Consider the following 24271-nt stretch of genomic DNA (forward strand, 5'->3'; position numbering starts at 1 on the left):
TAGTTCAGGAGATCACCAAAAAGCACACAATTCAAAATTACAATAATCCCTGCTTTATAGCTTAGTTTAGGAGATTACATTAAAATCAAACAATAGAAATGAAAATGAAATATAAATAAGGAAATCAAACAATAGAAATCATAATAATCACTGCATGAAGTTTAATTCAAGAGATTACATTAAAATCAAACAATAGAAATGAAAAGAGAATATAAATAAGGAAATCAAACAACTCACACTAAAGCCATGAAATCACCCCTTTAACTCCATTAAAACAATCACATAAAATGATTCGTTTTCAAAACTCGACAAACTTACCTCTTAAGGGTCACATACATCACTAAAGTGACAAAATCATATTATTTTCAACTCACAATTTAATATGAAATCAAGTCCCTCCTCAGATAATTAAAAGAAAAAATACACCCCAAACTCTTTTTTAAAAACACGTACTCATGAGTCGTAAGTAACCTGCTTGTTACCTCCCATGACATACAATGCCAGACAGACTAGAGTCTAACTGAATCCTAACCATACCCATGCCAAGGGCATGGTTCCGATAACCCACCCTCGGTCACTAATGTGGCCCTCGGTATAAAGACCCTCGATACAAAGACCAAAACATTTAAAAAAGTCACACAAGACTCAAAATGTTACACAATCTCAACATTTTCCAAAACAATATAATTGACTGCAACAAATATTGTTTTCAAAGCTCAACTCCCATCTCAAAAACCATATAGAAATCAATTTTGATATATTGTTTTCACCCCTTAAACCACCAGCACAATCTAATAAGTAAACTCTCAAATACAAAATGTCAATAATATAATTGTTTCCATTCAAAAGAACCAAAATTCATTCATTTTCTTAGAAAATTAAATCACAACAATAGCAACATTGAACTCACAAAACATGTTAATTCCACCTTATTACACAACTGCACCAATAAATATTGTACTTACATGAGCATTTGCTTAAGTATAATTAGCTACAATGAGCCATGCTCATACGCGTTGCGCCAAGATCACTTCGCTGAAGCATCAGAAGTTGGGAATTGAAGCATATCAGACCCACATTGAAAATAAGGAAGATATCAGTCTCTCCCTCACCTATAAAAGGTCCACTTCTCTCTCCTCATTAACTATGCATTTATTACTTACCTAACGTTATTCTGTCAACATAAATGCATTGACTGACTTAGACATCAGAGTAGAGAAGACTGCCAACCGTGGTCTCCCTCTAATACTCTTTGCATTTTACTTGATAGGTGTCGCTAGCGCTACAACTCCTTTAATAGTGGTCCGGACTTGGACTAGCATTAGCAAGATTTAGCCACCGTTGAATCTTAGACATTACCAAATATATTCCATGTAAATATATATATATATATACACACACACACACACACACACACACATACATATACACGTAGTCATCCGCTCAAGAATGTTGCTAATATCAACTATAGTTCACAAATACAAAACCCGTGAAAAATTATTTTTATAATAAAACCTCATTTTACTTATCTATGAACTGTAGATGATCAAGTTCATATAATTTAAAACAAATATTTATTTTCGAAAACGATTTCACAATTTAACAAATAATTCCGAATAATAACATAACTCCGTTTATAAATGAACCTCGTGAGATTTACTTATCTCTGAATCGCACTGCGTCTTCTCACAGAATTGAGATAACAAAATCACAAAATACTCGTTCAAGACAACTTCGTCAAGTACCTAATCACATATGGTCTCATCTCAGTACACGAAACACAAAGCGATTAAAGTTCGAAACCCCTGTTTGAACTAAAACCCAAAAGTAACGCCAATCAAGACGAAACTTCACCCGAGACCACCCAAAATCTCCTGAACATCAATATGTCAAAATGACAAGTACGTCAATCCAAAGGTCAGATCCTCATGGATCAAAAACCAAGCTAATCGAAATTACGGAAAAACCCTAACATTTCAAACGATCCCCAAATGCTACAAATCATATATCAAAACACTCGTATCAATGAGTAGATGATAAAATGACAACCAATTTCCCTAAAGGAGGCTGGACGCGCTGCCACACGCCTCCACCAGTAGCCACATGTGGGCTCCACATGTCGCCAGATCAACCTCCAAACCAGGTTTATCCAACCGGTCAAAATGAAGAGTTTGATGAGTGGAACAACTTTCATACCTAGGACTAAGGCCGACTCGGCCTAGATCAAGCTAGAACAAGCCTGAAAAATATCCACCGTTGAACTTCAAGTTGTGATTCCGGCCACCACACTTTGAATCGAGATTCAAGGCTTATATGGCTGTGATCAGGAGGAGGAGAGCGTCAAAACTTGACCAATTTCATGCCCCGCCGTGGTTGGAGGAGGGAGATCGCTCCAGGTCGGCATCGCCTCGTTCTTCTGTCGTTCCATCCACTGTCTCCGGTGCATTTGGGAGCAAGGCACGGGCTGGGGGATGGAGAGAAGATGATTCTGAGTCGGTTGGCGTTGGTTTAACCACCGGAGGACTTCGGAATCAGAAGATAATTCCAGGTCGGGTCAATGGGTTTCTCGACCGAATCAGGGTTGGCTGAGCGAGAGAGAGAGCTCCAGAATTTTCCAGAAACTTTCCAAAATGGGAAAGTGAATATTTTTTTTCCAAAAAATCCAATTTATAGAGAAATTTCCCTAAATAGTAATAACTTCCGCAGATCATAACTTTCTAATATGAACTCTGATTTTCAAGTTCTACATATCCACAAACTCGTATCGAGGCGCTCTACAACTTTTGTGAAGCAAGTTTTAGGAGAAAATCAACTAATAAAAGGTCAACCCTTTGACCCCACAAAATATGATAGTATATCATTTGATAATAAAGTTATAATTGGAGATTTAAAACTTACTTAAAATAGACTGGACAAATGAATATATGTTTATTATGTATTTAACTTTAAAATTATAGCCTATTATATTTCAAACATATCGGTCAGTTCAGGTTCCGTGTTTTAAGCACAAGAGAAACCAAACCAACTCGGCTCATAAATAGTTTGGTTCAATATTGAACCGACTTTCAATTTTTAAAGTTAAAAAATCTTAACCAAATCATAATTATTGGCCGATTTGGTCAGTTTATACCGTGTTTTGCACGCCCCTAAATATTTTTGTTTATCCAAAAATTAGGGTACGTTGAAAATTATTAGTTATAATAATCAAGGATTCAAATTTCGGTTTCGGTTTCGATTTCGATACTTCAAATTTAAGGAAATTTAGGAGAAAATTTCAATTTCGGTGGAAATTTTGGTTAAAATAAAGAAATCACATTAATTGCATTTATAAAATGATATTTTTGAATGAAACTTTTACATAGATTAAACTAATCTATAATAAACCTATTTACAATGTAACCTCTCTAAAATTATACATTATAATAGAATTGTGATATTTAATATGGAAGAGTAATTAACTAGTATTGTAGTATGTTGCTAAACTAATGTTTTTATCTATGTGTAATTATAAATGTGTTGTATATTGATAATGTAAATTTAATGGTTAGAACCCAGTGGGAGGCTTTGTCATCTCCTCTTTTCCACTAACAATTAGAAAAAGGGACAGGGCCGGGGGGGGGGGGACGTAATACCAAAACCCCCTAAATGAAAATGAACAAGTACAACAAAAAAAATATAAATGCTACTACAATGTGGTTTGATCTAGCTGGTTGAACTACTTCCATTTAGTATCATACAATATGTACTGCTCCCAAATTTTGACTTGATTTTTCTTTAAGTCTCAGGATCTAACTTAATTGTTCAAAAAATTATTTATTTTCTTTTTCATTTAATATTTTCTTTTACTATTTATCATATTGCCACTCAATTATTAAAAGTTCACATAAGATCTAAGGCTTTTACTGTTCTTTCACAATCAAAGTGGGTTCTCTTAAATATAATATAGATATAGATAAGTATTAGTTGGTTGTCGTTACGTCTACATTAAAAAGGAGTATGACGTTTTAATCAACTAGTCAAAATGGGTTCTGTTAAATATAATATAGATGAGTGTTGATTTGTTGCTGTTACGTCTACATTAAAACGGAATGTGATGTTTTAATCATAGTTAGTAATTTTTGATAAAATGGATTAATTCAACGAACTATTTGATAAAATGTCCGAATAATACAAGTACGTATTTTTTGCATACTATATACGACCTGTTTATTACTAACTATGGTTTTAATTAACTATATCGTGTATCTGATCGAAAAACTATATCATGTATCTAATCGAAAAAATCATATCAATAATGTATTCAAATATCTTCATATGTAGACTATTCAAACAAAGTGAGTGTAACCTATTATTTTTAAGGAAGTCCTTCGAAAGAAAGTTCACACACAATAGTCCACCACCTTAATTTGGACGTAAATAAATGGGCAATTGTAGAACAAATCCTCCACTAGATATTGATTAATTCTTGGTCATAAAATGCTGACTGAGACACTTGGCAATAATACAATTTTTATTTTTACAATTAAGCTTCTTAACACACTCGTTCCACCATTTTTTCTGTATACCTTCCTCAGCAAGTGGGGACAGTTTTGGCTCTTACAAATTCAGCTGAGAGGCTTTATAGTCTTCACAAGCATTTCAAGTTCTTTAATTATTCTCAATTATGCTGAAAGGTGAGCACTCCAATTTTCTCCAAATTTGGTTGGAGATCATAAATGATATAGAAAAGTGTTGGATGGTTCACTTGGTTGGTTTCTGTTACGTCTACATTAAAACGGAGTTTGACGTAATACTAAAACCCCGTAAATGAAAATGAACAAGTACAACAAAAAGAATATAAAAGCTACTACAATGTGGATCGATCTAGCTGGTTGAACTGCTTCCATTTAGTATCATACAATACTGCTCCCAAATACATGAATTTTGGAAATGATTTTGGTACTTCATCACATGGGTATTGTATGTGTGTTGATCTCTTTCCACATGCAATCCATATATCGAATATTGAGAAATTACTCAATATGGTGTTTCATTTTATGAAGTACATGACATTTGAGACGAAGCAAAAAAGCAATTATGTTGTTGTTGGAACATTCAACTTTGTAGCAGATAAAAGCAAAAAGGTTTTTTGTTGTATTCAAATTTTTTTTGGACGTGTTGTATTTAACTTAATTGCAAAACAAAAAAAAAATCAAAATTTCATATTTCTTCATGAAAGTATGAAGTAAAAAAATCATTGTTGGTGACATACAATTGCACAGAAATTTAAGAGAAATTTTGGACAAAATTTCGGTACTTCAAAATTACAGAAATTTCTATGAAAATTTGATTTCGGAGAAATTTGAAACCTTGGCTAATTGTTCAAAAAATTATTTATTGTTTAAGGAAAACTGAATTGGGAGAGAATTGAGTCTTGCTTTTATTGATAATAGGAGCCTCTTCATATAGAGGATTACAAGACATAGAATCAGAGTTGTACAAGGAAAGATAATCGTACAATTAATCGGATATCTATATGAATATCCCCGAGAATATCTCTAATTCAAAACCATATTACAACTATGTCAAGTAACCTAGAGTTTGGGCTAGAAATATATTCTGGATTTACTTGAACACTCCCCCTTGTGTCGCCCAAACGTGATGCTCCTCTCATTGCCTCATTAAAAACCTTGTCGAGTAACAAAAACCCTGTGGGACAAAAATAACCTCGGTCGAAGGGAAAAAGAGCACAACACACCCTTCACGTTTCGAGACCATTCATGTAGACATCTCCCCCTGATGTTTGCATCTCCCCCTGATGACTACGGTCATGGGAGTTCAGATAACTTCCACAAATGATGCTACCAACATGTTTCTCGAAAGTGGAATTTAGGCAATGACTTAGTGAGCAAGTCTAGCACACTATCCTCAGATCGAACCTAGTTCACTTTGATCTTGAGGAGAGTCTATTGTTGCTAATTATCCTTGGTGTTGTCGCTTTTGGTGTACCCTTGCTTCATTTGTTCAAAATAAGCATCATTATCCTAAATGCTTGTAGGCTCAACTGTGGGAGACTTCAAACCACAATTGTTCGAACATGCGTAATTATGGATCCAATCCATATACATTCATGAACCACTCCGTGAAGAGCAATAATCTCTGCATTATCCGAAGATATAGCAACTAGGGTCTGTTCTGTAAACCTCCAAGATATCGCAGTCTTACCCATGGTGAACACTTAACCAGTTTGGGAATGACCTTTGTGTGGGTCAGAGAGATACCCAACATCAGTAAAACCTTCCAAAACACATGTCGTTTTGGGATGGGGATAGAGGTCGCAGACCAGTGTTGGCGGCGTTCCTGGTGTGTGATGAGTCCAAATCCATTGTCTCTCTGTAGGAATAGAACAAGCCCATATCAATCGAACATCTCAAGTACTGAAAAATATCTTTTACACCAATCCAATGGCGTCGCATTGGCGCAGAACTATAACTAGCTAACAAGTTCACAACATATGAGATGTCTGGTTTTGTGCATTGAACTAAGTACAACAATGCGCCTATTGTACTTAAGTAGGGCACTTTGACCTCTAGCACATCCTTCGGATGAAGAGGATCATTTTCAGGATCAAGACTACGGATGATCATGGGGGTGCTTGAAGGCTTAACCTTGTCAAAATGCCTGAGTATCTATTAACACGATGCTTAAGTTTCAAACCGAGACATAATCGTGTTCTCCTAAAATCCTTCATCTCAAACTCGAATTTCAAGTGTTCAACGGTTTTCCTTAACTCTTTAAGGGCTTCCAATGAAGATCATGTCCAACATGAACCACGATAGAATCCGAAACTTGTTATGGAAACGCGCGGGCATATCCCTTCCCAATCAAGTAGTCACTTTAGTGAGCGTTTCAACCTTATTGTAAACGCACTCCGTGGTCTAGAGCCACTTGACTTAGGTCAATGAAGTTCACCATGAACTTTCATGTACATTCCATATCTAGATCCCCATAAAGATACGTAGTGACCACATTTGTAAGCTGCATGTTTAGTTATTCAAAAACTACCAAACTGACAGGGTAGTGGAGTGCAATGACATCCATTACGAGAAAATATGTCTCATCGTAATTGATTCCGGGGCATTTTGTGAGAAGCCTTGCTCCCTAAGGCGAGATTACCATCTCTTTTTCTCAACATGCTTTCTAATGAAGACCCATTAGTCAATAGGTTTTATGTTAGGAGGTGTTGGCATCACTGACTCGAAAACCTTCCTCTTCGTTAGAGAATTCAACTTAATCTGGATCGCATCTTTCCATTTAGGCCAAATTTCTCTACGTTGGCATTCATTCATCAACGAAGTGTGGTTCGATATCATCGAACTCAACAAACTCATGCGGAATGAAATGCCCAACTACATCATTAATTCTGATGGAGTTTATATCCCACGTCTCATGTACACTACTGTAATTTTCATAAAACTCTATTTTCTCAAGAATTGGTTCTGACGTTGAGGCGTCCCCCAATGATAACCATAATCCTGAAGAATCTCATGAGACAGATTTTGAGTGTTGATGAACAAAGGATTGGAATGTGCCAAAGTATCCTTCGAACCCACGGGCCTCCCACGCAACCTAACTGGGGCCATGGCCTATAACGCTATAGTGCCACTCCCTTTGGCGTTGGCACCATGCCTACCTCCATGTAGAATGGCACTACGTCCTCTCATAGGGACTTCCTTCCTTGCAGGCATATTTACAGCAGATATGTGTAATCTCGTCACTTTAACAGGGATCAAGATGAGACATAGTGGGGACATGCCACGACAATTCCTGTCTTTCCTGTTGAACATTCGTGTTCTTATCTCCCCCTAACGATGGGAAAAATGTCTCATTAAAGTGACAGCAATCAGCAAGACATGCGGTAAAGAGATCGCCTAGCAAGGGCCTTAAGTGGCAGACGATTGTTGGAATCTCAAATCCAACGTAGTTGCCCATTTGTCTGTAAGAACCCATCATAGTGCACTGTGGCGGCCCAATTGGCACATAAATGGCTTACTCAAATGTGCGTAAGTACGAAATACTTATACCCAGTCACTAGCTGTAACTCATAAGTGGTGATTGGTCGTAAACGAATTAGCATAGCTGCATGCAATATTGCATCACCCCAAGCGGGTATAAGGGGATTGGTGCGCATTACCAATGTCCGGACTACCATCTTAGTCATTTCCGCGAGACCATTTGGTTATGTACATGGGAATGTGATTTCCAACATCAGTCCCATTGCAATAATGATCGAAAGTCTTCAATGTAAATTCTCTAGCATTGTCAAGTCCAATTGACTGAATAGGATGATCCGGGGAGTGAGCCTGTTGTCATATGATATGTGCTAGGAGTGTAGTATAAGCAGCATTTACAGGTGGACAATGGCACAACACGTGACCAGCATGTTTGCGTGTCAACCAACATCATGAGATATTTAAACGTCCGCAAGTTGGTTGAATCAGTCTACAGAATCTCCATGGATTCTATGTAAGAACAAAATGAGTATTTTCATATCCTTTGCATAGGACTGTCTTAGTCCTAATTTCCTTAAGGAACGAGCTTTGTAAACTAGCGAGAGGCCTTAGAAGCAACCAATGAGGATCTGGTTGGGCTTGAGCGTCTGAAATGCTATTGGAAGCAAAGTTGGTGATTCGTCCAGGAATCAACCTTTGATTCGTGCTTTGCTTCGCTCGAAATAATGGATGTCTGTGTGATGTCTTTAGTAGATGGATCATCATATCATGACCAGGATAACCTATCCTGTCATGACAAAGCCAATATGTGTCTAAATCCAAGAGATCTTATCTCATGACTTTATTGGATTTAATAGCTCGACTAGTGACATAGAGTCCACTAGAAAGACACATAAACTTCTCTAAGATGTGCCTTTGTTCGCAATCGTTAGAGGTATTGCAAAAGAACTCATTTCTGTTCTCTACAGGCGTTTTCGTATGGAATCCATTGGCTATTCATAGGTGCGATTTACCCTAGGAGCATAGAGAGTTTCTGTGACAATAATCAAGGTGCCATTTGGCAAGGGGAACTTGGGCTATTCCATGTCCTTGAATTAATACTGATGGCCCAGCCATCATAGTCATAAAGTAATATGCTCAGAATCAAAATGGAGTCATAATGAAAAGAACTCAAAATTTTATTCATAAGCCAATGGAGTACATCATTGTCTCTTAACCATTAGGAGAATCTAATCTAAATGCTAGCTAATACAAAACAAAGGTTGTCGTTTGACTTCTTTCGGTAACTCCAAAATAAATATGACCAGGTGAGTAGAGAGATGTCGGTGGAGCAAAGCTCACTTAAGTACCACTTATCTCAAAACCTTCCTAGACATCATACTCATTTTGGATGAGCCTATGTAAAGAAAAACTAAACCAATGGCATTTACTACGAAATATATGGAAATTACCTATTACATCTCTTAGAAAAAAATAGAATTGGCGATCTATTGATCCCAACCAGATTTGTAGTCTTCAACTGTTCACTCTAGATCATCTTCTTGATCTTCCTGTTCCATATAGTGAGCTTCTCTTGCTTCACAATATGCTTTGTAGGAGGTGACAATTTCTTCACGAGCTCTACAAATGTGTGCCCAATGACCGGATACTCCACATCGAGAAGATACATCTCTTTGCTCAGACTTCATTGATTAAAGTGCTTTGAAAGCATCATTTAGATGACTCTTAGTGTTGGTGGCACCACCAACATGGCCAGAGGCGTTGCCTCCCTCTCTCTTTCCATGCTGACCTCTTCGGTTCCATGTTCTCCTATTTTGGCGGTTACCTTCCCAAGTAGAGCGATTATATGGACTAGAATGTCCAGAAGTATCCCTAAGATTAGGGTTTCGCTCTTAACACCCTCTCTTAGGGAAGCGACTATAATTGGATTCCGAAATATGCTCTGTTTCCACGGATCTCGAATTATAGTTCTTCACAAGGATGTTGTCATGCTTTTCAGTGACATTTATAGCTCCAATGAGCTCATGAAACCTTGTGATCCATCCTGCAGTAACATCGATTCGATAGTTGTTAGCAACCATCAATGTAGAGGTGGGGAAGGTAGAGAGAGTCTTCTTAATCAACATCGCATCTGTGATCTCTTTACCACAGAATTCCATTAAGGATTTAATGCGAAGTGATTCAGAGTTGTAGTCAAGAACTGACTTGAAATCACAGAATTAGAGGCTATGCCATCTCACTTCTAGGTCAGGAAGCAGGGAGTCACGGACATTGCCAAATCTTTCTTCGAGTGAGACCCACAGCCTTCTGGGGTCTTCTTCATTCATACACTTATACTAGAGCGAATCATCCATATGATGGCTTTCACCTTATTTGCCTCTAAGGCTGCTCTATTTGATTCCAAACCTTGAGCTTGCTCAACAGTTAGCACATCCTGGCTAGGCTCGAGAATCGTATCCAGGATTCTATCAGCCTTGAGATGTTGGTGGACATCACGAACCTACCTGTGATATCCAGAGCCAGTTGTTCCCAATGGAGCAAAGTCTAATTTGTTCAGGTTACTCATCCTGAAAGAAGACAAGTAAAAAGGGTTAGTTTCGGAGTGGAAAAAGCTACCACGAAAACATATAAAATTTCTGAGCGTAATTGCTCACAAGAAATTAGGAATTTCTTAGCGTAATCGCTTCCAAGAAATTCAATTCCAAGAGGAATTGGATTAGATCAAAACAATGACGTAAGTGTCGATCATAAATTCTCTACAAACTCTAAGTTTGGAGATCTCAACAAGCTCCAAGCTTGGAGTGAGCACGAACCCCCATAGTTCGGCTTAATTAGGTCTCTCCTATGATGAAGAAAGGGGGGTAGAAGAAGAGAGTTTACAAGTCCCCGAGAAAAAGAAGATGTACATACCACCTATATCACATACCGCCAAGCATAAGCAACGACCTCTTGGGTGGGCCCCATGACATGGCTAGTCCCCCTACGACATGCATCCGGTAGTCCGACACCCGAGCTACCTCGCTATGGTGGAGGTCGGCCGGTACCTCATATGGAGGCCACCCTCCCATGCTCTCCAAGAGGCTTCAAGAAAAGCAATATGTGTATTGTATCCCACATTGGAAATATAGAATAGAGTGGGACTTCCTTTAGCTATAAAGGGAAGTCCTTCCTTTCTTAGAGAGGATGGATTTGATGATCCCCACACTTGTATCACTACAAAGGTCACTTGACCTCACTCATAGTAAAATATCTAAGTGGACGTAGCCTTGCCTCAAGGGCAAGGTGAACCACTATACATGCGGTGTCGTCTCTCTCTCTCTCTCTCCCCATCATGCTTCTTAGTTACTGTATTCTTCAGTAGAAACAGAAGAAAAATTGAATAAAAACACAAAAAAATGAGAACTTTTAGTAAAAAATACCTTGAAATAGGTCGCCAGAAAATTTGGCCGAAAAAGTTGCCGACGGTGACCTGTCGCCGGAGCTGACGTGGCGTGCTGACTTGTCACCTAGGTGGGCCGTGGCTTGGGCTACCTCCTTTTTTTTTTTTTCCTCTTTTCTTCTTTTGCCGGTTTTTCTGCAGGATGTTTTGATTGCCGTTTCAGTAACTTGTAGACCAGTTTTTTATTTTCTTCTTTCGGTTCGTGAATCCTTGGATTAAGAGACTGCTATTGGAAAAATTTGGTAGCAATCGGAGGTCCGGAAGGTGGTGAACTGGTGGAGTATTTGCTACGGGTGGTTTGGAGCTTCCGGTGGCCGGTTTGGTAGGTTTCTGGCCTGTTCTGGTTGTTCTGCCTCCGGTTCTGGACTCCGGGTGTGGAGGGCTTCAAGGGGTGAGGTGGAGGCAGAAAAGGCTTCAAGGTTTTGTATTCGAATTTAGGGTTTTAGCTTCTTGAATCAGAGTTGGGCTATTTGTTTCAAGGTTAGGGCTTCGTGCTGATAACGTGTTTAAGGAAAACTGAGTTGGAAGAGAATTGAGTCGTGCTTTCATTGACAATAGGGGCCTCTTTATAAAGAGAATTACAAGATATAGAATCAGAGTTGTACAAGGAAAGATATCGAACAATTAATCAGATATCTATGAATATCTCTAATTCAAAACCCTATTACAACTATGTCAAGTAACCTAAAGTTTGGGCCAGACACATATTCTGGATTTACTTGAACATTTATTTTCTTTTTTATTTAATTTTTTTTACTATTTACCATACTACCACTCAATTATTAAAACTTAACATAAGATCTAAGGCTTTTACTGTTTTTTCACAATCAAAGTGGGTTCTCTTAAGTATAATATAGATATAGATATAGATAAGTATTGGTTTGTTCACTTAGTTGGTACACTTGGTTGGTTGCTGTTACGTCTACATTAAAAAGGAGTATGACGTTTTAATCAACTAGTCAAAATGGGTTCTCTTAAATATAATATAGATGAGTGTTGGTTTGTTGCTATTACGTCTACATTAAAACGGAGTATGATGTTTTATTCATAGTTAGTAATTTTTCATATTATACGCGAATAAAAAACGTTTTTATGTTTTTTTTTATTTTATAAAATGGAGTAATTCAACTAACTATTTGATAAAAATAATACAAGTACGTATTTTTCACATACTATAAACGTCCTGTTTATTACTAAATATGGTTTTAATTAACTATATCATGTATCTGATCGAAAAACTATATCATGTATCTAATCGAAAAAATAATCTCAGTAATGTATTCAAATATCTTAATTTGTAGACCTTTCAAAGAAAGTGAGTGTAGCCAATATTTTTAAGGAAGTCCATCAAAAGAAAGTTCTCTTATTTTGGACGAAAATAACTGGCCAATTGTAGACAAATCCTCCACAAGATATTGATTAATTCTTGGTCATAAAATGCTGACTAAGACACTTGGCAATAATCCAATTTTTATTTTTACAATTAAGCTTCTTAACACACTCTCGTTCCACCATTTTTTTCATATACCTTCCTCAGCAAGTGGGGGACAATTTTGGCTCTTATAAATGCAGTCGAGAGGCTTTATAGTCTTCACAAGCATTTCAAGTTCTTTCACTATTCTCAACTGTGCTGAAAGGTGAGCACTCCAATTTTCTCCAAATTTGGTTGGAGATAAATGATATATAAGTGTTGGTTGGTTCACTTGGTTGGTTGCTGTTACGTCTACATTATAAAGGAGTGTACTTACATGAGCATTTTCCAAGCATAATTAGCTACAATGAGCCACGCTCATACTCCTACCAGCGGCACCAACAGCTATCAAGGATGTGACCTATGGAAACACAGCCAAATAGGATATCACTAGAGCTCTGGCTCATCCCGAGATCATCGCTGACGCGTCTCCACTCGCCTCACCAATATCACCTCGCTAAAGCATCAAAAGCTGGGAATTGAAGCATCAGTCCCACATCGAAAACAAGGAAGAGATCAGTCTCTTTCCCACCTATCACTATGTCAAAAAGGCCTTCAGACGACATAACTGTTCTGTCGTCTGAACGAACAAAAATGTGTCGTCTAGTACGGTGTCGTCTCTTGGGGGCATCAGACGACAGAAGTGTTCTGTCGTCTGATTTTTCAGACGACATAAAAAAAAAAAAGTCTTGTGTTGTCTGATGAGTTTTGCATTTTGGGAACATTGTGATCTGTATCTTTAAAAGCATTCAAACAACAGTTTTGTATTGTCTGATAAACAAAACAACCACAGTATTTTTTAAATGCTATTGTGTGAAGCATATTTGCAAGACTTATTTGTGTGGTCTGAATGCCCTTAAATAAGAAATATGAACACTCATATGTAGTGTCTTCTCTCATACAACAACAATTAAAGGTTGTGCTAATTTACTTTAAACGACAATTATATGTGGTCGTAAAGAGCATAAGAGGACAATTAAGTGTCATTCTAGGGTCCATACATACGACACTTAAGTGTTGTGTGAAAGGTCTTTTATTAGGTCTTTTATATTGTCTGTGATTGATTCCAACCACACTTATTTGTTGTTATTATACACTTTAGCCAATACTTTCGTCTAACTTATGTTGTTGTTTTGCCCTTTAGACTACAATTTTCTGTCGTCCCAATGTCAAAAAGACAATAGACTTCTAATTGGTTTTTGTGTTGTTTTTGTTCAACTGCAACCACACATTTTGGTGTGCTTTTGTTTTAGCTTGCTATTTGAGATAACACATTAGTAGTCTCCTGTTACAATTGGTATGCATGCATCTGGAAATTAAAATTGCATATTCATGAAACCACAAAATCCACATCCAAAATCACTCATTGCAATTTCCACTAATCCACCATTGTCTCATGTACACAAACCTAATCATGAGCATCAATTCAAAATGGCCCATATCTACTAATCTAAATCTGCAGACAAGTCCAAATGCTTAATGAAGAAAGAATTTCTACTAGACACAAGTTAAATATAGGAACTAGCTAGCTGTACTACTGTATTACACCTGATGGCTTCCCTTGGGGATCACGTAATCTCCATAATTGTCCCTTGACAGCTTCCTACGCAGAAACATGCATGATTATCACCAAAATAGGGGAGAAACAAAAATAACATGTTAAAAGGAAATCTCAATTAAAATGCCAGTCTTGTAGAAATGAACTAATATAACATGACCAAGCATCTTGGGGTACTCATGTGCTTAGACGAGAAGATATTTTGATGTAATAGTTGCCTATTTTAGTTTCTTATATAGAAATAAACAGGTTCTGCATCATTTTATTTTGTGAATGTAGGCAGAGGTTGAAAATAGAGACTTAAGTAGGTGTCAAACCTTCTGCATCATTTTATGTTGCACATATTCCTTGGTGGGTCCCTGGCAGGAGAATGCAACCACAAGCTCAGAAAGTGCACCTTTTTCTACGAAGTTGTTCAGCTCATCTTCGTAATTGTAGTCCTACAATAATATCAGTAAATCAATTTAGCATTTGAGAATTAGGCAGACAAACCAGCAAGCGCCCAATACTTGTCCACCGCAACCATATGGATGTTTCTAGAGAAACTTGACTATTTCTGCATCCAAAGAATAATACGGAGGGTCCATGTTCTGCTCCATCTTCTGTAAGAGCTAATCTTTCCTGGAAGTCTAAATCCATTATTTATTAGTGTGCTAGAAATTGGGATTTATGAAGGTGATGAACATTAGGCAGCCAATAAATACCTGCAAGAAATCCCTGAAAGGAGCAAATCCAGTTCCAGGACCAATCATGATAATGGGTACTTTAGTATCAACGGGAAGTCTGAAGTTTGATTGCCGAACAAAAATGGCTGCCCAACTACAACCATCACTTTTTGTCGAAGGCAAAGAATTATGCAGAAGGATTAAAAAGAAATTATTACTTTCAAACTTGTACAAAAAGTAAAAATCATACATAGCAGTTACACAGCTAAGTTTGCTTCACATATATCCAGGGTGATATTAATACATGTAAGGATATAAGATCTTCGAAAAGATATGTAATGCTAAATTACAAACAGAAAAGTGCAAAACAATTCCTCAGCATTGCCCTGATTTCGAAAATAGAACACTCGGTTATGATATTCCAAAATCAGTAATAGGTACTCTGTTTTATAATCTAGCAAAATGCAGGTATACTACATTCATTTCAGTATTTCAGCTTGAGAGGTCTTCTAATATCAGTTCTCCTCCACGGTTGCTAGGCTCTTCAATATATAATCATGCAACAATGATTCAAAGAAAAAAACATATAAAATACCTTCATCCATGTTGAACACACGCCTTTGTGAATCCTTCCTGTTGATGTTTTGTCACAAACTAGTGCACAAGTAACATGAATTCTAGATGGTGCCATCCTGTGGAATATATTTGCAAAAAGTACACAATGAAATTCCAAGATATATGAATATAAAAGACATCTATTAACACAGAAATACATAGAAACATTATTTGTTGAAGAAGATCATCAGATTTTTCTAATGATATGTCCTACAGATACATAAGAAAGTCAACATGAAGGAGATGTCTTACAGATAAATAAGAGAAGCACAGTTGCCAATCTCATCCCGGATTTGACCAGTTAGTTTATTCCCCTGCAAGTTTCTACAATTCTCAAATAAACAAAGTCATCAAACCATAAAACAGTTTTAGAGAGAGGGACAGAGGAGACAGAAACTCACAAGAGGCCACAGAGAGGCTGACATTGTCACAGAAAACTCATAAGTAAAAACCATAAAACTTTTGAAAAACACATTGCAACTCTTCATTTCCTCTTGTTTCCAGAAAGCCTAAACGTTTTGGGCTAAAAATACAACACTGGGCACATTCAAAATCGGAAACCAAAAGTCCAAAAACAAATTACACCTCTCCATTTCTGGTTTGTTTCTTAAAATCCTAAACGTTTTGGTCTAAAAACACAAACTGGGCACATTCAAAAATGGAAACCCACAACCAAAAACAGAAACAAAAAGCATAGCGTCACCCACCTTCATCGTTCAATGACGAAGCAAGAGGAAAACGCAGAAACAGTGACAACCCAAACCACAGAACATCCTCATTCTTCCTCCATTTCAAAACCACCCTCTCCTCCATCAACGTTGAATATAACCTACAATGAGCACTGTGAACTGTAAAAATACAACAGAAAGCAGATCGTTATTATATTCTTACCTATACATTCCTATCCTATTATGAGGAAGCCAGCCTCAATCTAGGAGCACTTCTTTAGACCAAAACGAAAAAATTTTAAGAGCATGAGTTTGCACACAATAGATAGCTTCTATTCCTTGGCATAAAAAGATGACTCCTATTCAATTTCTTGAAATCACGCTTCTCCTAACAAGTCTTTTAAGTTTAAAGCTACGAATGTAATGCATATCTGTTTCTTAATCAAGCAACATATTACCACTGGAACCGACTGCATGGAATTTTGGATGAGGTTTAGGATCCGTAGTTGCTGCAAACTCAAGATATCTGTTGGGACTTCATGTAGCTGCATTTGTCTATCAAGTGAAATAGATATGGCTTAGCCTAATGATGAAACAGTGGAAAATAGATATATGCAAAAAGCATAGACATTATTGAAAACCAATATTTACAAGCAGATGCAGATACACATGCACACCTACTCCCGATGTGAGTGTGTGTCACAAGTTCACTAACCTCAGATAAAGCTCTTGCAGATACTATAAGGTAGAAAATACAAGGTGCTCTTGCCCCAATGAATTGAACAACATTCTTGTGCCGAACTTTTCTGCACAGATAAAAAGTATGAGAAATGCAAGATCAAATAAATTGAAACAGGCTGCTAGTAGCAGCTTAGTTGTCCTTATATATTATGAAGGATGTTATGTTAACATGTCATATTTAGAGCAATTATCATATTCTTTTTAGTACACATGGCAGAACTGGTACAAAATCACTTCAAAATCATAAAGGAAGCATATTCATGCAGTATTGTTTTACCTTGGAAAGGAATTCAATGTTATTCCCATGTTGAACTTGGCTTCAAGAGCAAGTTCAAGGTCTTCAGACCAACCAAAAGGTGGTGGTGGATGACTGAACACATGAGAAATGGAAAGAGGGTATCATATGAGAGATGTAAAGAGAAATGGTTGTACTGAATCTTACGTAAAGAAAAACAAGTCCAAACATCTTTTCTTTGGACTATGACTCCATTTTCCAGCAAAACCAGAACACTGAGCATCTGCTTTTCCAGATGAGTTTTAACCAGAAGAAGAATGAACCGGCATAACACATAAACTGCACATTGAATCCATGTGACTAAGCTTACAGTATATTTTTCTTTTTAAATTTACTAGACCGTTTATGAATTTAACTCAAGAATGATCAAAATAAAAATAAAAAATTACCTGCACAAGACGGACTTAGACTACAGGTCTAGTGGCAGGCCATATGCAATAGTCTTTTATGCATGAGAATTTCTTGTGCCCTCTCCACATTCACATCCAAAGCATACCTTCAATAACAAAATCCACATCCACAAATTCAATTAAGCAAGAACCCAATTCAGGATGAAGCAATCATCACTTTCATAAAACAACACCAAATAAATACAAGTTAATAAAAGGAGTCACTACCCACAGAAGATTGAAAAACAACTAATCTAATGAACAAAAAACAGATTAACTCAAGAAGCTTGAGCTATGAAGATCACTCAAGAAAGTTTGTCTTGCACTAAATTCCCAGAAAAAAAAAAAAAAAAAAAAGCTGTCAAGAAAAAAATCAATCCAAATAAATTAGTGAGAGCTATGAAGATCACTCAAGAATATTATGTAGTACAAATTTATCCATGATCTGAGTACCTCTCTTATACTAGCATCACTTCCCAAATCATTGCCCTGAACAACAGAACGTGAAAAATTAGTTGGCTGAAACAATTTGGAATTTCTGGCCATAGTCTACAGGATTAGTATATAGGTCACAAATTCTAATTTCTGCTGCAACTCAGAAATAAAGGGAATTGATGATTACACTGAACTTTTACTGTAACAGTTGTTCCAACTCGGCCTCTAAGCTTCTGTACTGCTGCTTCAGTGTCAACACCATGCATTAAACTTCTCACCTGAAGTGATACACACATTATTTGAAACTAATATTCGACAAGTTAGTTAGGCCATGGAGAAACAGAATTTTGCAACACATTGTCATAATTAAGGAATATCCTACACTCTTGAATGCAACTCTCAAAATTGTTCACTAACCCAGCAATCAAACAGAATCCATACTGAAATCAAAACCAGAATTTCAATATTTCAATCAAAATCGAAATTACATGAACTTACCCCAAAAACTAAGTATCGATCACAACCCTATACCCAAGTTCCTCATCTTCTCCTTGGCTCAAAATGCAGTTATCCAAAACGCAGGTCCTCTTCCTCCTCACAGCAAAACCGAACAATACCCCTACAAAATCGAAACCCAATTGAATTCAAAACCAACCACAGCAAAAAGATTGAAACCCATATCAATCCAAACCCAACCGCAACAAAAACCCCAATCAAAACAAAAAAAAATAGGAATCTGGGAAACAATACCTTCGATAGCCAAGCTTTCAAGATTGATCCAAATGAAAGGCGAACTGACTTCTTCTCCCGCTCTCTCGATTCCAACAGTATCGCCTTCCACTACTCCAGTCTAATTCGAGGAGAAAGGGTCGGTGCCGTCGACCTTCGAGGATAGAGGGAGAGGGCTAGTGCCGGCGACCGTCCAGGAGAGATTGAGAGAGCGAGAGAGACAGAGAGAGAGAGAGAGAGAGAGACGACGAGTCACTAAGTGATTGCCTTCGAATTCATGGAGAGACCAAGACAACAGTCACTGAATGCCGCCGTTTCGCCGCCATCGATAGTGAAGGAGGCTGAGAGTCAGAGAGAGAGAGAGAGGTCTGGGTTTTCAGTAATTGAAACACCTCATTTTGACGAGGATAAGAGGAAAAGTAAAATCCAATCACCCCAAATAGAAGAAAAACCTAATCGAAATCAAACCTAAAATCGAAACTAAGAAGAAGAGGGAGAGACTAAGAAGAAGAATCAAGTGGGCAAGAAGACGAAGGAGAGAGTGAGAATCGAGTTCTGAAGGAGCTGAGTGAGAAGGAGAGAGGCTGGTTTTTGAGGTTTTCAGTTTTGCGAATTATAGGTCAAGCTGAGGGAGCTGATCGAGTGAGAATGACAGAAAATGACTTAATTGCGAGGGATCTATGTCCAAAAGCACAAGTCAAAATAAATTGGAAAATTTTAAAACCCACACACAGACAACATTTAAATGTTGTCTGAATGTCACGAATTCTAGTCAACTAGGGCGTGGTTATTTGAGAGGGAAAAGACTCAATCAACTTTTGGATATCCCTCCAAAATCACCACCTTCTACAACTACACAAATGTGTTATCTGAATACTCACCATTTATCCAAATTTGAGATAGGAAATCACTACCTTCTACAACTACACAAATGTGTTGTCTGAATGCTCACCATTTATCTAAATTTGAGATAGAAAATCACCACCTTCTACAACTACACAAATGTGTTGTCTGAATGCTCACCATTTTTCCAAAATAAACCAGTATGGTTTTAGTGTATATTCAGACTACAGAAAAAAAAATTATGTCGTCTGAAAAACTCAGACGACATAAAACAAAACTTATGTCGTCTGATGCGTGTCGTCTGAAGGCCTTTTTGGCATAGTGTATAAAAGGTCCACTCCTCTCTCCTCATTAATTACACATTTACTACTTACCTAACGTTATTCTGTCAACACAAATACATTGACTGACTTAGGCATCGAAGAAGAGAAGACCGCCAACCGCGGTCTCCCTCTGACCCCTTTGTATTTCATTTGACAGATAGTGGAAGCAGCAAGAATATCATAAGTAGCGGTCTGCCCCTCGGACCAATGTTAACCAAGGATCAGCTACCGCTGAATTCTAGACATTAACATTGGCGCCATCTGTGGGAATCCTTGAGCAAAAAGCCATCCTACCACAACAATCACCATGACTAACGGTAGCGAGGGAAACGCCGAAGAACAAGCTGACCAGTCCGCCAATCCCCAACCCACCAACCGAGCGACTAACGTTAACCGCGCACTATTCAACACTTCAGTCAATCCCAGCATGGAACCCCAAGACACTCCCCATATTCCACATACTGAAACTACAGCGGAGGCTCGTCCAAGCGGTAGCTGCCGCCTACCGTGGCAGGACCTCGCCGCTATGTATGAGTTGGCACTGGCGGGTCTCCATAAGGCAAACAGGGAGTGCGAGCACAAAGTGAGTCCCAGAAACAAGTGGTCACGCTAATGTCAAGATTCGACGAGCTAAAGAAAGCGCTGGAGGCAAACGCTAGCCTAGCACAAAGCGAGCAATCGCAGAGTACCCGACGTAGTCGACCCAATGCCGGAAGATTGGTACCAGCACCAATCATACAGATGCAGGTACCGCTGAACCCATCCGAGCTATTGGGAATGGGTCCACCACCCGCACCACGATTGATGATAAAGCAAGAAGCAGAATCACAACCACGCACTAAACTTTCCACAACCAGAGCTAGAACTGAAGGCAATCCACCTGCCCCCAGGCGGGAGCTGGCATAGTGGAATCTCCAGACTGGACCCGCTGCCGACGCAACTGCCTTAATCTTAGAAAGGATGCAACTGCTGGAACAAAGACTGACCCGAGCTGAGATAGGCGCCTTAGTGCCAATTCAAAATCCGCTCTTTGCTACCAGGCCAGGACCATTCACCGCCAGGATCCTGCAGGTCGTCAGGCCAGCACATGCAAAGACACCGAAAATGCCACAGTACAGTAGCCTGACTGACCCCTTCGTCCATATGGACACCTTCAAGAAAGTCACCAACAATAAGGGATTTGATGACGCCACCCTATGCCACTTGTTCAGTGAGACGTTAGATAGTGTACTTACATGAGCATTTGCAAGCATAATTAGCTATAATGAGCCACACTCATGTTACCCCCAGCGGTACCAACTCCTGCCAAAGGAGTGACCTACAGGAACACAACCAAGCAGGCTACTGCCTGAGCCCCGGCTTACCCCCAAATCACCGCTAACGAGCCTCCATGCGCCGCGCCAAGATAGCATCCAGAAGCTGGGAACTGAAGCACATCAGTCCCACATTGAAAACATGAAGAAGATCAGCTCCCTTCTCACCTATAAAAGGTTCTCTCCTCTCTCCTCATTAATTACGCATCTACTACTTACCTACTGTTACTTTGTCAACATAAATACATTGACTAACTTAGGCATCGGAGAAGAGAAGACCGCCCAACGCGGTCTCCCTCTGACGCCCTTTATATTTCACTTGACAGGTAGCGGAAGCTTGGAGAACTATCACAAGTAGCGATCCGCCCACTGGATCACCGTTAACCAAGGTTCGGGCTACCGCCCAAATCTTAGACATTAACATTGGCGCCGTCTGTGGGAACCTTTGAACAAAAGGCCATCCCACCACAACCACCATGACTAGCGGTAGCGGGGGAAACGCTAAGGAGCAAGCGGATCAATCTGCCAACCCCTATCCCACCAACCCCACGACTAACGTTAACCCAGCGGTTAATGTTAACAGAGCATTATTCAACACCCTAGCGTGGGGCCCCAGGGCTCATCCCAAGTCTCGTTGACCCAAACTGCAGCGGAGACCCAGCCAGGTAGCTTTCGCCCACCGATCCAGGACCTCACCGCTATGTATGAGTTGGCATTGGCGGACCTCCACAAGGCAAATAGGAAGCGGGAACAGGAACGCCGAGAAAAGGAAGAGGCCCAAAAGCAGGTGGCCACACTGATGTCAAGGTTCGACGAACTGAAAAAGGCGCTGAAAGCAAACGCTAACCCAGCACAGAGAGAGCAATCGCGGAGCACCAGACACAGTCGACCCAATACCGGCGGAATGGTACCCGTACCAATCATACAGATGCAGGTACCGCTGAACCCACCAGAAATAATGGGCCCACCTCCTCTGCCCCGCCTAATGATGGAACAGGAAGCGGAATCACAGCCGCACACCAACCGCTCGGCATCTAGGGCCAGAACTGAAGGTAATCCACCTGCCCCAAGGCAAGAGCTAGCTCAGCGGAACCTCCAGGCGGGGCCCGCTGGCGACACAACCTCCTTAATCCTGGAAAGGATTCAACAATTAGAGCAAAGGCTTATCCAGGTGGAGGCAGGCGCCCCAACGCCAACACCAAATCCGCTCTTTACGTCCAGACCAGGGTTATTCACCGCCAGAATCCTGCAGGCCGTTAGACCAGCACACGCAAAGACACCAAAGATGTCACATTATAGCGGTATGACTGGCCCCTTCGTCCATATGGACACCTTCAAAAAAGTCACTAACAATAAGGGATTTGATGACTCCACCCTCTGCCACTTGTTCAGCGAAACATTAGATAGTGAGGCAATGAGATGGTTCTTTGAATGCCCACCAGGATCCATCGACTCGTTCCATGCACTATCAAACGCTTTCCTTTCTTAGATCATCCTGCTGGCCGCCAGACATCACAACACAACTCAGCTATTCAACCTCAAGCAAGGGGCAGAGGAAACATTAAAGGCGTTTGTCACTAGGTGGTGAGCGGCAGCTTCTCAGTGCCGCAATCTTGATAAAACAATGGCATTGGCAGCCTTCAAGCAAGGACTTCTCAAGGGGCCATTTCTCTATCACCTCAATTACAATCACCCAAATGCCGCGTATGACCATGTCATGAGCGAGGCTGTCATCCATGCACAAGCAGAGTTCATCACATATGGAGAAACCCCCCCCACAACCACCAACACCTGCAAAGTCCACTCAACCCTCTGCCAGCCATCAAGAGACCGCTAGCAAAACCTCTGCTACGCCACCAACTGATAAGAAGAGAGAGTGGCAACAAGGCAACTACCAGAGCAACCACTCATCCCAGGGGGATAACCATAATAAATAGATGGAGTCCTCCCAACGGTACGCAGTATTTAAGGTCCTCACAGCCTCGTATGAGGAGATATATAACCAGTGCAAGGACTAGATTCCGCCAGCACCCCTAAGAAAGTACCCAAGGGTGGGAAAACCAAGAAACACTAGAAAGTGGTGTAAGTACCACGAGGACAGCGGTTACAACACCAACAATTGCAACGCTCTCAAAACAGCTGTTGAGACCTTATACCGCGATGGCAAGTTGGAGCAGTTCAAGGTACGCCAACCGCCACCTGTAGTCACCAACATCAACCACATGCCCGGCATCAACACCATATATGGCGGTGCTCCAATCACCAACATGTCTCACAGGGCAAGAAAGCGCTATGCACGCGCTAACCACCCCAAGGAAATTTGCAACATTTGCTATGAGAGAGCCACTAAATCTGGTTGGGAACCTATCACTTTCTCAGAGGAAGAGGAGCGCGGAGTACATTTACCCCACGACGACGCATTCCTGATTGATGCCATACTCCACAGATGGTCAGTGGGAAGGATCCTTGTTGATAGCGGATCCGCTGTCAACGTTGTCTTCAATGGCTGCTACAACAAACTCCAGCGGAATAGGAAATTACTCCAAGATCATGAGCCGCTGCTCAGCTTCTCTGGTAACGTCACACAACCTCTCGGTTCTGACTACATGCGGCTAGTTATCGGCGCTAGTCCACGAACAGCGGAAATACACACGGAGTTCATAGTGGTCGATTGCTTCAGTTCATACAACGCCATCATTGGTCGACCGGCACTCAACAAACTCAAGTGCATCATAGCTGGATACATGCTCCTCATGAAGTTCTCTACACCCAACAAGACAGACTGTGTGAAATGAA

The 24271-nt window shown here is 39.6% G+C and overlaps 1 protein-coding gene and 1 long non-coding RNA gene across 6 annotated transcripts; both read right to left on the minus strand.

Annotated features, from left to right (window-relative positions):
* Nucleotides 1-14733: 14733 nt before the first annotated feature.
* Nucleotides 14734-17151, minus strand: LOC112200383 (NADPH--cytochrome P450 reductase 2-like). 4 transcript variants are annotated; one of them, XR_005809144.1, is made up of 7 exons: nt 17123-17151; nt 16866-16962; nt 16447-16568; nt 15992-16063; nt 15720-15816; nt 15164-15242; nt 14734-14899 (listed from the first exon to the last, which is right to left on the minus strand). XR_005809144.1 is itself a non-coding variant. In XM_040517570.1 (6 exons), exons 3-6 carry the CDS (start codon nt 16450-16452, stop codon nt 14771-14773), a joined length of 294 nt encoding a protein of 97 aa, XP_040373504.1. In that variant the 5' UTR covers nt 16453-16568; nt 16866-16962; nt 17123-17151; the 3' UTR covers nt 14734-14770. The 4 variants fall into 4 exon arrangements, 2 of the variants coding, with proteins under 2 accessions (XP_040373504.1, XP_040373505.1); XR_002936296.2 differs by having other exon boundaries at nt 15164-15290; XM_040517570.1 differs by lacking the exon at nt 15164-15242 and having other exon boundaries at nt 15992-16053.
* Nucleotides 17152-17153: 2 nt separating this feature from the next.
* On the minus strand, nt 17154-19834 carry LOC121052463. Of its 2 annotated transcripts, XR_005809146.1 has the most exons (5): nt 19018-19834; nt 18766-18886; nt 17833-17939; nt 17426-17518; nt 17154-17213 (listed from the first exon to the last, which is right to left on the minus strand). It is a non-coding gene; the product is annotated as an uncharacterized LOC121052463 (long non-coding RNA). The 2 variants fall into 2 exon arrangements; XR_005809147.1 differs by lacking the exons at nt 17154-17213; nt 17426-17518; nt 17833-17939 and adding exons at nt 18266-18321; nt 18455-18545.
* Nucleotides 19835-24271: the final 4437 nt, after the last annotated feature.

This window comes from Rosa chinensis, chromosome 4 (assembly GCF_002994745.2).
Source record: "Rosa chinensis cultivar Old Blush chromosome 4, RchiOBHm-V2, whole genome shotgun sequence".
In the NCBI taxonomy this organism is placed as follows: Eukaryota; Viridiplantae; Streptophyta; class Magnoliopsida; order Rosales; family Rosaceae; genus Rosa; species Rosa chinensis.